The 14499-nt window shown below is 46.1% G+C and overlaps 1 protein-coding gene across 1 annotated transcript in view; it reads right to left on the minus strand.

The window, feature by feature from the left end:
* Positions 1–1567: 1567 nt before the first annotated feature.
* The window catches only part of LOC134431422 (transient receptor potential cation channel subfamily M member 8-like), a 90865-nt gene continuing 77933 nt past the window's right edge, over positions 1568–14499 (minus strand). Inside the window, 11 exon segments of the mRNA XM_063179435.1 lie at positions 1568–1618; positions 3289–3322; positions 4988–5087; positions 6784–6870; positions 6873–6973; positions 8324–8387; positions 8390–8500; positions 9286–9457; positions 10213–10243; positions 10906–11012; positions 11750–11848. Of these exon segments, the coding sequence (XP_063035505.1) occupies positions 1568–1618; positions 3289–3322; positions 4988–5087; positions 6784–6870; positions 6873–6973; positions 8324–8387; positions 8390–8500; positions 9286–9457; positions 10213–10243; positions 10906–11012; positions 11750–11848 (957 nt within the window).

Here is a 14499-nt window from a genome sequence, read left to right on the forward strand (position 1 = left end):
AGTTTGGGTAATGCAGGAATCATGTCAGGAGATAAGCAGTCGTCTCCTGTTTCCCCAGAACCTTGTAACAAGCAGAAAGGGATGTTTGATCAACAAAAATAAAAATAGCAAGAAAATCCTGCTCACTCCTGCTGAGACATTGATAGTCTGGTGTCTCTCTTGCCATCTGCCTGGGGTTACTGACAGCTCCGAGCAATTATTCTTCATTAATTGGTACCTGTGTGAGCAACAGAAAGAATTGGAGAGTAGAGCTCCCAGCCTACCTCAATGCTTTGCTTTCATCCTCTCCACATCAGCTCAGGTGATTTGGATGCCTTGTCCAGGGGAGAGTGTCCCTGCCCATGGCAGAGGGTGGAACTGGATGAGCTTTAAGGTCCCTTCCAACCCAAGCCATTCTGGGATTCTAGGATTCTTCTGAAGGCACTATCATCTGTAATGAGAGATCCCTTTCCACAAGCTCCATCATAAGCTGCTGAGCCTTGTCCCAGGCTGCCCCACTGTATCTAATTACAGCCTGTTTCCCAGCCACACTGCAGCTCCCTTTGATCTGTGCTGGCCTAAATGGCCTCAGGAGTTTCACTATTCTACAGCCTGGTTTTTAGGCAACTTGGAGTCCAGCACCTCCTACAACCAGCCCAGGAACTGGTGATCCTTGTAGATTTTATTAGGTGGTTGCAAGTCATCCGTGACTAAATGGAACTTGGGTCAAGTTAATATTCAGTTGTCCCAGGAAAACGTGAGCTGCTGACTGGGGAATGCTTGGCACGGGTTTAAGTTCTCCTGGACAAAACCACTCTGTGGAAGGAGGAGCCAGGCCCTCATGTCCAGGCTGATCAAGTTGTTCCAGATTATCCCATTCAACAGTTACATTTCTTAACCTGCTGTCTCTAAAGATGACAGTGTTCTCTGCATCCATCAGTGTTCTTTCACATCCCACTGTGGGATCCAAGCCAATTCTTCCTTAAAACTGGAGGTGAAAGTACACAAGGCTGATGACCAGACACTCAAATGGACTGGAGGCTTTGGGTCAGCTCCTCACACTGCAGCTTATTGTACAGGACACAGGAAGGCTACAGGGATCCAGCCTAATGCCCCACTTTGATAATGGAAAAATAAACCTTACTCCTGCCCTCACTTGTCTTTTCTATTTGGGTTGCCTGCTCTTCAGAGTTGAAAGGTACCAAGGGTAGAGGATCCAGCACAGCTGCCCTGAATTTTCTAGAGGCCCTCCAACACAAAGACAACTAAAATAACCTTGGGTTAGTCATAGTTTTTCAAAGGCAAGTGAGCAAACAAGGTATTTTAAACAGTGCCAAAAATTGATAGAAACCCCAGATGGAAATCTGTATTTTTCAGAAAGAAAAACACAAATGAGGAACAGAATTCTGGTTTCCTTTCTTTCCCAGTATCAGACAATATGAATACAAGCATCAACAATTAATTCTAGCTCTTCTTCCAAAGACACACCAATTGAACACCATAAATGCTGGTAAACTTTTTCAAGGCAGAGAATGGATTTAAAGAGGGTTACCCTGCTCCAGTAGCTGCTCTTGGATTTCAGCTGCACTCATTTAATTTTACTGGAAATGTCTTTCAGAAGGCCTTTCAAATCAGAGAGCTTTAAAAAAAAGAAGGAGGTTATTTTGGTAAAGTCTATGTAGCTGAAGGAAAGCAATGCTAATGAGAAAGTATTGCACCAAATGCAAGAGTGCTCAAGAAGACACTCCCAATTGCAGTGTTCATCAGGGCAATTAATGCAGCAAGCCCTGATGCCTCTGTATTTCAGTGAGTTAACCAGCAGTTACCAGAAGAGAGAAGCAAGAGATGGGTATTTCTTTTCAGGAGAGAATTAAGGTTAGGAGGATCTCCTTTCAGTTTCAAGAGCAGCATCACTAGCCACAGACTGGCTCACCACTTCCCTTTCAGTCTAGGAAGCAAACTATCATTTTGTAATCTAAATTACTTGACAGCAACCAAAATATGTATATGTGGCTCTTTTCACCTGTGAGCTTCTCAGAAGTCTGTGCTTCATACCAAAGCCACTCCCCACTTCAGAGGCCAGACAGATAATTCAGTCAAGCCTCAGAAAACACCCACTGTGAAGGTCTTTTCAGCATCACAGTCATAAAAAGATTATTTGTAGGGCAATTCACATAATGTGCTCTCTGGTAGATTGGTAGCTTTCTAGTGCTTAGTTACCCCATGCACACAGCACCAGAAGCTAAACTTGACACCTTGGGAAGGGGACATGTCAGCTGTGTGACACCCCTTCTTCCCATTGGTGCTTCATGGGCCTGTTACACAGCTGAATGCTGCAGTTTAAGGTGGAAATTACTTCTATTTTATTCCATCCCACAAGGAATACTGAGAAACACTCCTCCAGCACTGAGCAAGTGTTTTTCTGTTTCATTTTCCTGCACAATATGAAGCTCTTGTGGCTTGGAAGGGACCTGACAGCTCATTGTGTTCCACCCCTGCTGTGGGCAGGGACACAGGCTGCTCTAACCCATCCAACCTGGCCTTGGACACTTCCAGGGATGCAGGGGCAGCCACAGCTTCTCTGGGCACCCTGTGCCAGGGCCTGCCCACCCTCACAGCCAAGAATTTCTTCCCATTATCCCATCTAATCCTGCTCTGTGTTCAAAACCATTCCCTCTTGTCCTAATCACTGTTGTATTGCACTAGATATTTAGTTGGTTACACTGGGTGTTGGGGAAAAACGTTATTGGGTCACGTGAATGGCATGTTCCCCCTTTCACATGGGTTCCCCTCACATAACCCCCTGGTTCTGTATGCCTTGTGGTCTGTCCCACGGATGGTCCCTCTCCTCACCCCTCCTGGATGTGGTCCTCTTTCCCCGCCCCCACCACCTGGGGCATAAAACCCCACCGCAGGTGAGACACACCCTCTTTGCTGCTTGGGTGGTCGCCTGTGCCAGAGGTGATCTGTCCCACACGAATAAACTGGACACTTTGACCCACGTGGCAGGGAGCGCTTCTCATCTTTTATCTCGTTCATGTGGTTCTGTGTTGGCTTGGGTCCTGAGTGAGCCAGGTTTGGACTCGTATAAGCCCAGAGATCCACGGATACTGCAAATCACTACACTCCCTACACACTCCTGTCCATGGAATCAAAACAGCAAGATAAAAAAGCCCAATTAAAATGGGGTCCTGGTGACAGTGACAAAGACTGCACATGACTCTGGGAGGCTCATTTTTCTTGCCATGGCACACCCTCTGCTTCACCAGAGAGAATCACATTCTCCAGAGCAGTCTGGGACAGAAGTACCTTTGCATCCAGCTCTCTGAATCGATTCACCATCCTAGAAACCAGAAGGAGAACACGGAGCAAAGGGATCAGTCTGGATACCAAGGAAAACTTGGCCAATTACCACACCCCACCCCCCCTAGGGCTCCATCCTCCCAGGGAGGCAGGGCTGCACATGACTGGCATCATTTTTAGTACAAGTAAATGAAATAACATGCAAATTATTATTAGCAGGATGCTATTCCATTTTCCTTCTCAAGACACTTTTGCTTCCAGTACTAAGGAGATGGTTTTGGAATTTGTTTGGCTTCTTATCCAATGCTGTGTGTCTCTGGGTAGTGTTAATCTAAACACTTATTTGGGGACAGCAGTGTTCATGCCCACGGATATGGAAGGGTCAGGTTTTTCTTGCCCATTCCCATCAACTCTCTCTGATTAAGGGAAATACTCAGGCTGCCAGAAGTTAGCAAAGTTAAGCAATCTTAACAGAGCAGGTTTTGCTCTCTAGTAGTGCTCTGTTTTCTTGCTTTCTTTCTGTTTCTTTTTTCTCTTATACTATTACTCTGAAAACAGTGAGACAGATCCCAAAGATAATGTTTCCATGAGCTGGCAGTCAAAGAAACATCAGAGTCTAAGTGTCCAAGCCCCAAATACCATGATTCTAAAGATCATCTTCCCTCCTCAGAAGTCTTCCCTACTCATGCTACTGAGACAGAGTAGAGATCCATTCTGAATTAGGTGAAGTGTCTAGGAGAGGTGAAAAGTCTATGAGGCCAAAGCTGAAGGAAAAACTCGCATGCCGAGACAGCAAGGAGACAGAGAAAGAAAAACAGAAAAGACCACGAGGTCAATTTGCCCCCGACCTAGGAATTCCTTTGATAAAGAAGAACTGGCGATAAATGTCACACGGAATGAATATGTATGAACCTATTTTGAAACTGTATGCATATGCATTTGGAAGGGGGATAAAAGGAGACCTGAGATCTTCAGGGGTACGCATGCCTTTTGAGGAGAATTTTCTCTGCATGCGTCCGGCGCCGTAAATAAACATACCGAGCTTTACAACTTTTATAAAGTTGTGAGGTTTCTTCTTTTCTCCGCAAAACACTACTGAGTACACGTCTCCATCTGGATTACTGCTGTGGGAATGTCAGAGATTCCAGATCCAATGGTAAAAATTATCTGCTAAGAATATATAATAAAAATATATAATAAAATAATGACAAAATATTATATAATTATAATTGTATATTATATAATGAAATAATAAATGTATAACCATAGAATTATCTGGGTTGGAAAAGATTGAGTCCAACCAATTCCACCACTAACTCGTGTCCCCAAGTGCCACATCCACACAGCTTTTAAATCCCAACCCAAGGTGGGAGTGCCACCACTGCCCTGGGCAGTCTGTTCCAGGGCTGGACAACCCTTTCCACAAAGAACTTTTTCCTAATATCCAACCTAAACTAATCCTACAGCAAGAGTCAGCTGTGGCACTGCTTCCCATGATGAGATCTCAAAACACCATGGGAAGACATTTTCTTCTCTTCAGCAGACTAAAAAGCACCATTTCACTTTAGAAATAAAAAGCATGTTTATGCTGAGTTTGCTTACTTACTCATTAGTTTGTAAACATTTAGATCTGCTGAAAACTTGCCTTCACTAGCAATGTTCAAGAGAAAATTAAGAGAATGAAGACAAAGATGGGCAGGCTTACTCTTCTGATGAATCATTTGCTTTTGTATTGATTTTGATGAGGTAATTTTCCTTCATGACAGCTTCCCATGCCAGGATTTCATTGTCCTCATTTCTTGAGCCTGGGAAATGTATTTGAAGAAAAAATGCTTAATTTGTCTTTCCAAAGCCAAGGTGCAAAAAGGCTGGATCAGTGTGTGCATTCTGAGGTTAATGATTCCCTTCTCCACATCCTGAGCACTCACAGCCCCACTGCCCACCCCTGACAGATGTGACACCAACACCTTGCACTGAATGCTCCTGGCAACCAGAGTCACTTAAAAATACAAAATATGAGCAAACATAAAACCCCAAACCAGCCAAACAAACATAAAACACCACCCACCTCACCAACCTTACAAGCTCCAAAAGTCTTTCTGGACTTCTTTGAGTCTTGGTTAATGCAGGTGCCTCTGCTTCAGCAGGTACAGGACATTCTAGCAAGTTCCCATCTGGGTTTGAGCTTTCCATTTTTTTCTACATTATCCCATATTGGATCATTAAGAGTAACACTTCTAAGAACCACAGTGTAGGATTTTTCATTGAACTGAAACTCTCCAGAATGATGAAGAATTGTCTTCTCTAAGAAGCATTTTGTGGTGGTTCTGTAAAATTCAAGAGTTGATACAGATGAGCCCACTTTGAGGCATCAAAGCCCTCCAGGGTAATACTTCAGCATTTTATCATGTTCTAGGAGGACAGCATAAACCACAGGGGCTTAAATAAAACAGTAAAATTAACTGAGACAAAAGAAGCCCAGGGCTGAAGTCCCTTTCTTCCATCCAGTGCTCCTCTGAGCTCACACACCCCTCAGCTGTTCTCCCACATTCCAACAAGTATTTAAGCACCCAAATCCCAACCATTTCCATAAGAGTTAAATGGGGAAGGCAGGATTTTACAACAGTCAACACATCAATGTGCTTCCTCCACATATTTCTCAGTTCCTATCATCAGCAAAACCACAATCATTTTCTGGCTCTAATTAACTCTCCCATTCTTTCAGAGCTGCAGCATCCACTGTGCATCATTTGAGCAGGAATTTCTGCCATCCAACAGCTTCCCCAGCAAGGAATTCACACAGCAATTTGGACAGCCAAAATTAGTGCTAAGCAATTTTATAGCCAAAGCAGGCTCTTCCTCCTAAACTGGTAACAAATCCAGCTTCTGCTGCAGGGCAACAGGCAGGTTGCTGATGGATGGGAACAGCCTGTCAATTAACTCAACTTATGCTCTCTCAGCTGAGAAAACACTACATTTGCTGGAGAGGTGGGGGGAAAGCTTGTTAAAACAATTCCTATTTGTGTCCTCTGACAGAGAAATTAAAGGAGAAATAGCTCAAGAACCGACTTGCCATTTTTGAGGTGGTTTGTTCATTTGGCTACATGGAAATTCTTTATTCTCTTTCAGTCACTCCCTAGCAAGAATGAATTACAAAAAACCTTGCAAGGCAGGGAAACAGCACAGGCAGCCCTAAAGAGTTAGGATTAATCTGAAGTTTTAATGATTTACACACACAAGGCAATTCTACATCAAAATGGCTTGGACAAGAGAGCACTGGCTAAATCTCACTTGAAAACTTGAATCTTACTGAAGAGATTTCCAGCAGCACAGTGGATTTGCACGACAGAGGTTTACATGGCCCTTGGAAATTTCCCAGCACAGCATAAAATGTCTTGAATAAGCACAGGATGCCATGGAGGATCTGCAATGCACCTGCTGCATTGGTCAACAAGGGCAAAATCCAAGGTTCCTTGGGCAACAAGGAAAAATCTAACTCACAACAGATGGATGGCTCTTTGCTTTCCTTGTTACAGCAGCACTTGAAGCATTTCCTCAGCACCATGTCTATGTAGGCAAAAATGACAAGGGGAAGGGGATGGTCAGGCAACTGCAATATTCCTGCACCAGGAAAAAATGCTGGAACTTCCACACCTGGTCATTGTTCTCCTGCACTGATCCAACTGTGTAGCTGATGGGAAAGAGAGAACACACCCAGCATGAGTTATTCACCAAAGAGCTGCAGCAGAGCCAAGAACAGAGCAATCCTCTACTGTACCAGGCCACAGAATCCCAGAGTGGTTTGGCTTGAGAGTGACCTTAAAGCTCATGCCAATCTACCCCTGCCATGGGCAGGGATACCTTCCACCATCCCAGGTTGCTCCAAGCCCTGTCCATCCTGGCCTGGGACACTGCCAGGGGCAGCCACAGCTGCTCTGGGCACCTTGTGCCAGAGCCTCCCCATCCTCGCAGGGAACAATTCCTAATTCCCAATCTCCCATCCATCCCTGCCCTCTGCCCTCTGGCACTGGGAGCCATTCCCTGTGTCCTGTCCCTCCATCCCTTGTCCCCAGTCCCTCTCCAGCTCTCCTGGAGACCTTTAGGGCCTGGAAGGGGCTCTGAGGTGTCCCTGGAGCCTTCTCCTCTCCAGGTGAGCACCCCCAGCTCTCCCAGGCTGGCTCCAGAACAGAGGGGCTCCAGCCCTTGGAAAATCTCCTCTGGACTCATCCCAGCAGCTTCTGATGTTAGGGGCCACAATCACTCATTTATTGACTAGGAGGTTATTTAGCTTGTTCTCCTTCTTAGTAATTTGCAAATGGGTGGAACTAAGACAGTAGGAAAAAAAAAAACCAAAACCTTGAATTTACAAATAAACTGGAAAAAATCTGAATAGGAAGAAAATGCTCCATGTACTTTTACTACCTCAGCTCTAAGCAATCTTCTTCTAGCCTAGACACATGAGAACAGGATGCTTCTTCACAAGATACTGTGTCATTAACTGAGCAGATAACTCCCTTCTTAGGAAAAAAAAAAAAAAAAAAACAACCAAAAAACCCCAAATCTAAAACTAGAACACTAACAAGAAATTTAAAAGCTCCTAAGATTTGTAGCAGAGGTATTAAAGACACTCCAGGCATGGATCAAATCCATGGCACAAAGCACTGTATAAACCCAGCAAGGCAACAACCAGAGGAGCACGTTCAGGTTAATAAAACCAGTGTCCTGAAGAGTGAGAACAACTCATTTACTCACTCTAGCAAGGTCACTGGGGCAGCAGCTCACACTTGGCAAGGCCCTGACCCAGTATCACCCCCTGTGTGACCCACAGGGGTTCACACCACGCCCACAGCGCAGAGGATGCTCAGAGATGGAGGCCAAGGACAGGCAGCAATCCCTCCCTAGGACACTGCACCAGCTCCCCCAGGCTGCTGGGACAGATGCAGAGGCAAGGGGTGGCTTCCTGCTGTTTTCCAGCAGTGCATTCCCTTTCCCAGGGAAATGCCAGTGCTGGGATGCCCGGGAAGGCTCCTGGGGTACGCACCCGAACATGGCCACAAGCAGGTTGACCAGGAGGATGTTGGTGGAGAGCATGTAGATGCACACTGGGGAATGGTGATCCACTCGGGGAAGCGGGGCTGGTTGTTGGCATCCAGCTCCATGCACAGGGGCTTGGACTCGTTCCCAGAAAAGGCGCAGTGGTCAAAGTTGTAGGTGGTACCTCAGAGAGAGAGGGGAGACCAAACAGTGAGCTCCTGTTCTGCTGGGCTGTCCTGGATTGCCAAGCAAATTGTGTTCTGTTTGCCATCTGTATGGCAGCTGTCTGGGGAGACACCTGCTGATAAGAGGCCATTGAATGTCACTGCATGGCTGATAAGAACTACAGCATCCCACTGGGAGATGTGAGCCCAGAGGGGAGAGCCAAGCATTCTACCCCGACATAATGTGGAGATTCTGGAACATCAGCGGGGCTTTTCTCTACTGGATTTCCCAGAGTAACAGCTGCTCTCTTCCCCTGGATCTTCAGAGGAAGACTGCACCTTTCTACAGGATCCCTGCTCCAACAGAACCACACCTGACACTCCAGGAGGACTGCAGCCACAATTTCAATGGGACTGCTGCCAACACCCTGACCCACAGAGTGTCAGGTTGTGTTCTGACTCTGTCAGTGTTTTAGTTTACTGCATTTTTTATCTTTTTATTTTCTTCCCTATTAAAGAACTGTTATTCTCTGCTCCCATATTTTTTGCCTGAGAGTCCCTTAATTCAAAATTTATAGCAATTCAGAAAAGGGAGGGGCGGTTTTACATTTTCCATTTCAGGGGAGGCTCCTGCCTTCCTTAGCAGACACCTGGCTTTCCAAACCCAGACAAGGGCCCAGCCCCAGCTCCTGCCCTCATCCCTGCTCCCTTTAAACTTGGAGGCAAGGGACCAGCACAGTCTGGACAACCTTTAGGAGTACAGAACCTTTGACCCAGCCAGGAGAGACCCCCAGAAGATAAATACCATCAATATCATCAGGGTACTGGCCAAACATGGCCAGGTAGGGCTCGTAGATGACCGACCGGAAGATCCACTCCCAGCGGTGCTCGTTCTTCCTCAGGATGCCTTGCCTGGCCACACCAAAGGCCACCATCCACACAGCAAAGAGGAAGAGGAAGAAGAAGACATCTATCATCTGAAAAAGGGACAACAGGCATCAATCAGTGCCCCACTGCAGGTTTGTTGCAGGCCACACATGGATGACTTTTTGCTCCTCGTTTCACCAACACACATGGTAACAACTGACCACTCCCATTCAGAGAACTTCAAACATATTTATGCAACCACAAAAGCAAGGCATGTTTGGGAATATAGGATATCCCCCTGGCATTAAGACAGGCTCCACAAAAGCCAGAACCAGGTAAAAAGGACTGTGGCTCACCTTATCCTTGTGAGATGAAAGCTTCTGGAAATGCCACTCTGGATGGCTTCCAATCAGCATTTACAGCACAGGCACTCTGGCCAATGGTCTCATGAATTTCTAGCACTGTGTGAGAGGATCCTCATCACTCTCTTTCTCAGGTACTTGTGTGATGGATGCAGTGGAGGACCAAAATCCTCCCCCTGTACCCTCTATCATCACTGTCTTGTTTGGGGAATACTCATGGGAGCAGCAGAAATACCACTGAAACCTTTGTGGTATGGAAGACAAAAGCTACCAGGAAGCAAATTTCCTCTTCTGTTCTTCAGCCTGATCCTTATTCTCTCTCTTGACACAGAAAAATGTCCTGCTCTTAATTAGATCCCATATAAATCTTAATTCATCCTGTTTAGCAGATTTAACTTGCTGCCATCATCAGAACATAGTGATTTCGCTCTTAAGAGGGAAGGGGATAAAAAAAGTGTCACATCATTTATTTAGACTCCCTTGAATAGCTGCCAGAATTTTACCATCCTCTGCAGCATAACAATTTTTGGTCCTTGAAATAAACAGGGCCAGGAGACTTCTTCTCCTTTTTAATGCCTTTATTAAAAGTGATCAGCTCAGGATAGGGCGGCTCGACGGGTCTGCAGCGTCTGTCGTCTCTCCTAGGGCGACTCACAGGAGGAGGATATGCATAGCTCTGTCCACTAGGGGCAGGGCTGGGGGATCCGGTCCTCGTGGGAGCCTTTAGGGCATGATGTCCCTGTCAGATGTTAGTTCGGTCCGAGTCTCGCTCCCCTCCCAGACCTGGCCCAGGGGATCTCGAAAACAGGGTGAGGAACGATGAAGGTTTCCAGCATCTCTTGCAGGCCCAGCACTCGGCTCCTCACGTCCAGACATCACTCCAGTCTCTCAACTCTTATTTGGCTCGTTGTTTTTGGGGTTCCTGCACGTTTGGAGTAGAGGTCCCACAGCATGCTGGTCCTTGGAGTCACTTTGCATAGCCCCCCCCACCCTCTCAGGTCTCTTCACCCTTCAGGGAAAAGTACACCTTAGCCTCGGGCAAGGCTCTGCTAATACAAAAGGAGCGATTAGCCACAACGACCCGTGATTACAATAACAAAACACGAAGAACTTCGGCAGCTACAGTGATCTGGCTGCCTTTTTGTAACTTTTTCTCACAAAAAAATATTACCCGAATTTTTGTTCATAACAGTCCTAGATTCCTGCTAACTGTGAAAATGTGGATGAGCCTCAGGGTAAAAACTATGTAGTCCAAACAGAAAATTACTCTCCTGGAATACCAAGAGCTTTCATCAGAGTGAAGCTTGATGGAGACAGCAGAAGAAAACAAAGAGAAGCCTTGGGTGAATCATGCAGAAATCAGGTAAAACCACACAGAAACATTGAAATGGAGAGTGGAAGGTGAGTAATTGGAAAGCAGAGCATAGCTATGCAGGGCCCCATGGCCTCCCCCATCTAATGACAGGTGACAGAGATAGTTAATGCACACTCCATTTACACCCTTCCTTCTGACATGCATCATATCCCTGCTCATTTTTTCTCTTAAAGCCATTACCAGCACAGAAATCTGTACCTGGAGCTACTCCCACAGCCCTGTGAAACCACTACAGTTCAACAACTGCCCCACTGCCCTGAGGCAACAAGGACTAAGTTACAGCTGACTGAACAATACCTTTGGAAAATGTGTTTCCGTCATTTCTTTGCCATGGCTTTTAACTGACCCCATCATGTAGAACAGCTTCTGGGAGGTAATGACATTGTTAGGCTGCTGTAGGGACAATCACAGTCCTCTTAAATAGAACACAAAGCCCAGGTGGTCATACTAAATAGTCAGTAACAGGAGCCACAGAAAATCCTAAAGATCCCCTGACTTTTTTTTTTTTTTTTTTTTTTTTTTTTTTTTTTTTTTGTCAGTATTTGGGGCCTTCATAAAGGGAATTTCATGAACACACTGCTCCCCAAAATTTCATTGCAGGTTGTAGTAAAACCCCACCTTAAGGGAGGGAAGCAATGCTGTAACATGGCCACAAGATAAGGCACTATTCACCTGAACACAATCCCTGCTATGAAGTAGAAGATTGCAAGGGTATCCATAACATTCCACAGGTCTGAGAAATACTTGCTGCCGTTCATGTACCACTGGGAAGGAAAAAGAACAGAAAGTAACCTCCACACAGCACAGTTTCCTTGCCCAATTAGCTTTTTGTCAAACAACAGATAACACCAGAGTTCAGATGGCTTTCAATTTCCCCAGAAAGAGGTGTTTAGTGTATCCAGCAATGCCACAAGTTACTGGCAAGCTGGTTTTTTGGGTCTTGGTGTTGCCCAGGAAGCACTGCAGAGGGGAGGGGGGGGTCACAGTTTAGGGGTAGCTGATGCATCCTGGCTTCTCTCCCTTCACAGAGATCATTCACTGATCTGCCCCCAGCTACATGCACATGCTTTGGATCCAAGATGCAGATTTAATTTATTTTTTTAACTACAGAGCTGTCTATTTCTGAATTGCAAGTCTAGTGAGAATCCCTGCTCATTCCCAGATTGACTGGCACAGCAGCCTGGATCCCCACAGATCCTGGATCTGTGCAAGAACCAACCTCAGGAGTCAATTCAGAGGTGACTCATGAGGACAAGAAGCTTCACCAGGACAAACCTCTGCCAGGCCTGGAAAAATAAACTGCATCCCCAATCATAATTCTTTTGAATTTCAATTTTCACTGAAATAATCAAAGTTTTGGAGAGTACTGCTCAGTGAATCTCTAACTGGCATATCCAAGGAAGGCAATTCTGCCCTTAGTGCTTCTATGGGAAACAAACAGGAATCAAAGTGTTGGAAAAGAAATGAAATTTAGCAAAATATTTAATTATAGTGAGTTGTGTGTGAACTGGTTTGTTAAAAAGCAGTTTTGTAGCCGTTGAAAAGTGTGTTGAGTTTTGTGTGTAACCTAGCAGGTAGTCTTAGGGATTTAATAAATAATTAAACTAGTGCAAGAAAGTAAGAATGCTAACCTGTCTAGAGGCAGCATACAATGCTCTTAGAATAAGATAAGCAGAGGATTAATGATCTTGTTTGTGAACCAAGGAATGTATCACAAGGGGTCTGTGACCAGGCAAGGGGAACGGGGAAACTGTTCCTTGGAGGCTAGGCAAGGGGAACGGGGAACTGTTCCTTGGAGACTTTGTTGTGAATCGCATGTATAAGAGGGAAGCACCCATACGTGAATTCGGGGGGCTCGGACTTTAGGGACGTGAGTCCCCCAGTTCCCCGGGCCCTTAATAAAGCACCCACAAAACTTATCCGAGTTTTGTGTCATTTATCAATCGGGCAACAAAGGGAGTATTCTCCTAGGTGCTGTCTCTGCCCAGGAGCTCCCTAAATCAAACAAAACATCTGGGACTGAGGTGCAGTTCTCCAAATTCCAAGCAGTTCCTACTGCTGAGAGGTGAAGTGCACAGAGGTTCTGTCCAGATTCCTGCTCCACAGGAAAAAACAGGGCTCTCCTTCACACCCCACCAGTGCACTCACTCACCTGGCTGGAGGCTACCTCCATGGGGCCAAGGAGACAGCAGGGAAAAGGCCTCTCCAATTTCCCTAGGGCTCTAAACAGGACTGGGAGAGCTCCAGCTACTTACAAATCCCTGGGACCACCAGAAGTGAAAGCAGGGCAGAGCCAGTGCCTAAAAGATCAGAGACTGTTCCACACCAAGGGCTGATTTCTCTCCAGGACTGGGTATCTGACTGAAGCAGCTACATGGGACCCCAGGCAAGCTGCTCTTACTTGCCATGGATGTAAAAACACAATCTGAGATACCCCTCTCTTTTATTTCTTTAAATACAAAGGACACAGACGCAATTTTGATGCAGAGTTAGAGCCATGCACACATGGTCTATCTCAGGGGAAGCCAGGGAGGAATTTCCCCAAGAAGTTTAGAGGATTGGGAGACTGCTCTGCTTTTCTGCTCCATTTCTCCTCCTCAGGAAACCAGCTTTGCAGCCAGAACACTGTCTGCAGGTAACTTGAAATCTTCAAATTTAGCTGCCTCCACTGCCAAATTGGTACAGTCTGGCTACCAGTTATTAAAGGGAATTGCAGCAGTTCTACCTGCTCAGGGTAGTAAGAAAAAGAGACATTGATGTTATGAACAAAAACTCGGTTAATATTTTTTTATGAGAAAAAGTTTCAAAAAGGCAGCCAGACCACTGGCCCTGCCCAAGTTCTGTGTGTTTTGTTATTGTAATCACGGGTCGTTGTCGTTAATGGTTGTTTTTGTATTAGTAAAAGCCCTGGCTGGGGCGAGGTAATGGCCCTTCTCCTGGGTGGGGACCTTGCCCGAAGCTGTTTTACCTTTCTCAGAATAGGGAAGACACCTGAGAAGGTGGGGGGGGTTATGCAAAGTGACTCGCAAGACCAGAATGCTTTGTGGGACCCCCATCTCCAAACTCATGGAGAAACCCCAAAAACAACGAGCCACCTAAGAGTTGAGAGACTGGAGTGATGTCTGGACGTGAGGAACCGAGTGCTGAGCCTGCAGAGACGCGGAACACCTTCGGACCCTCTCGCCCTGACCAAGGGAGGTGACCCCGGCGGTGAGACCAGGCCGACTGAGTAGGAGGTGCAACATCTGACGGGAACATCTTATGGGATCAAGCCCTGAAGGCTCCCAAGAGGATCTGATCCCCAGCTCTGCCCCTGGTGGACAAAGCTGCGCATATCCTCCTCCTCTGAGTCGCCCTGGGAGACGACGGACGCTGCAGACCCGTCGAGCCGCCCTATCCTGAGCTGATCACTTTT

Source organism: Melospiza melodia, chromosome W (assembly GCF_035770615.1).
Source record: "Melospiza melodia melodia isolate bMelMel2 chromosome W, bMelMel2.pri, whole genome shotgun sequence".
Classification (NCBI taxonomy): domain Eukaryota; kingdom Metazoa; phylum Chordata; class Aves; order Passeriformes; family Passerellidae; genus Melospiza; species Melospiza melodia.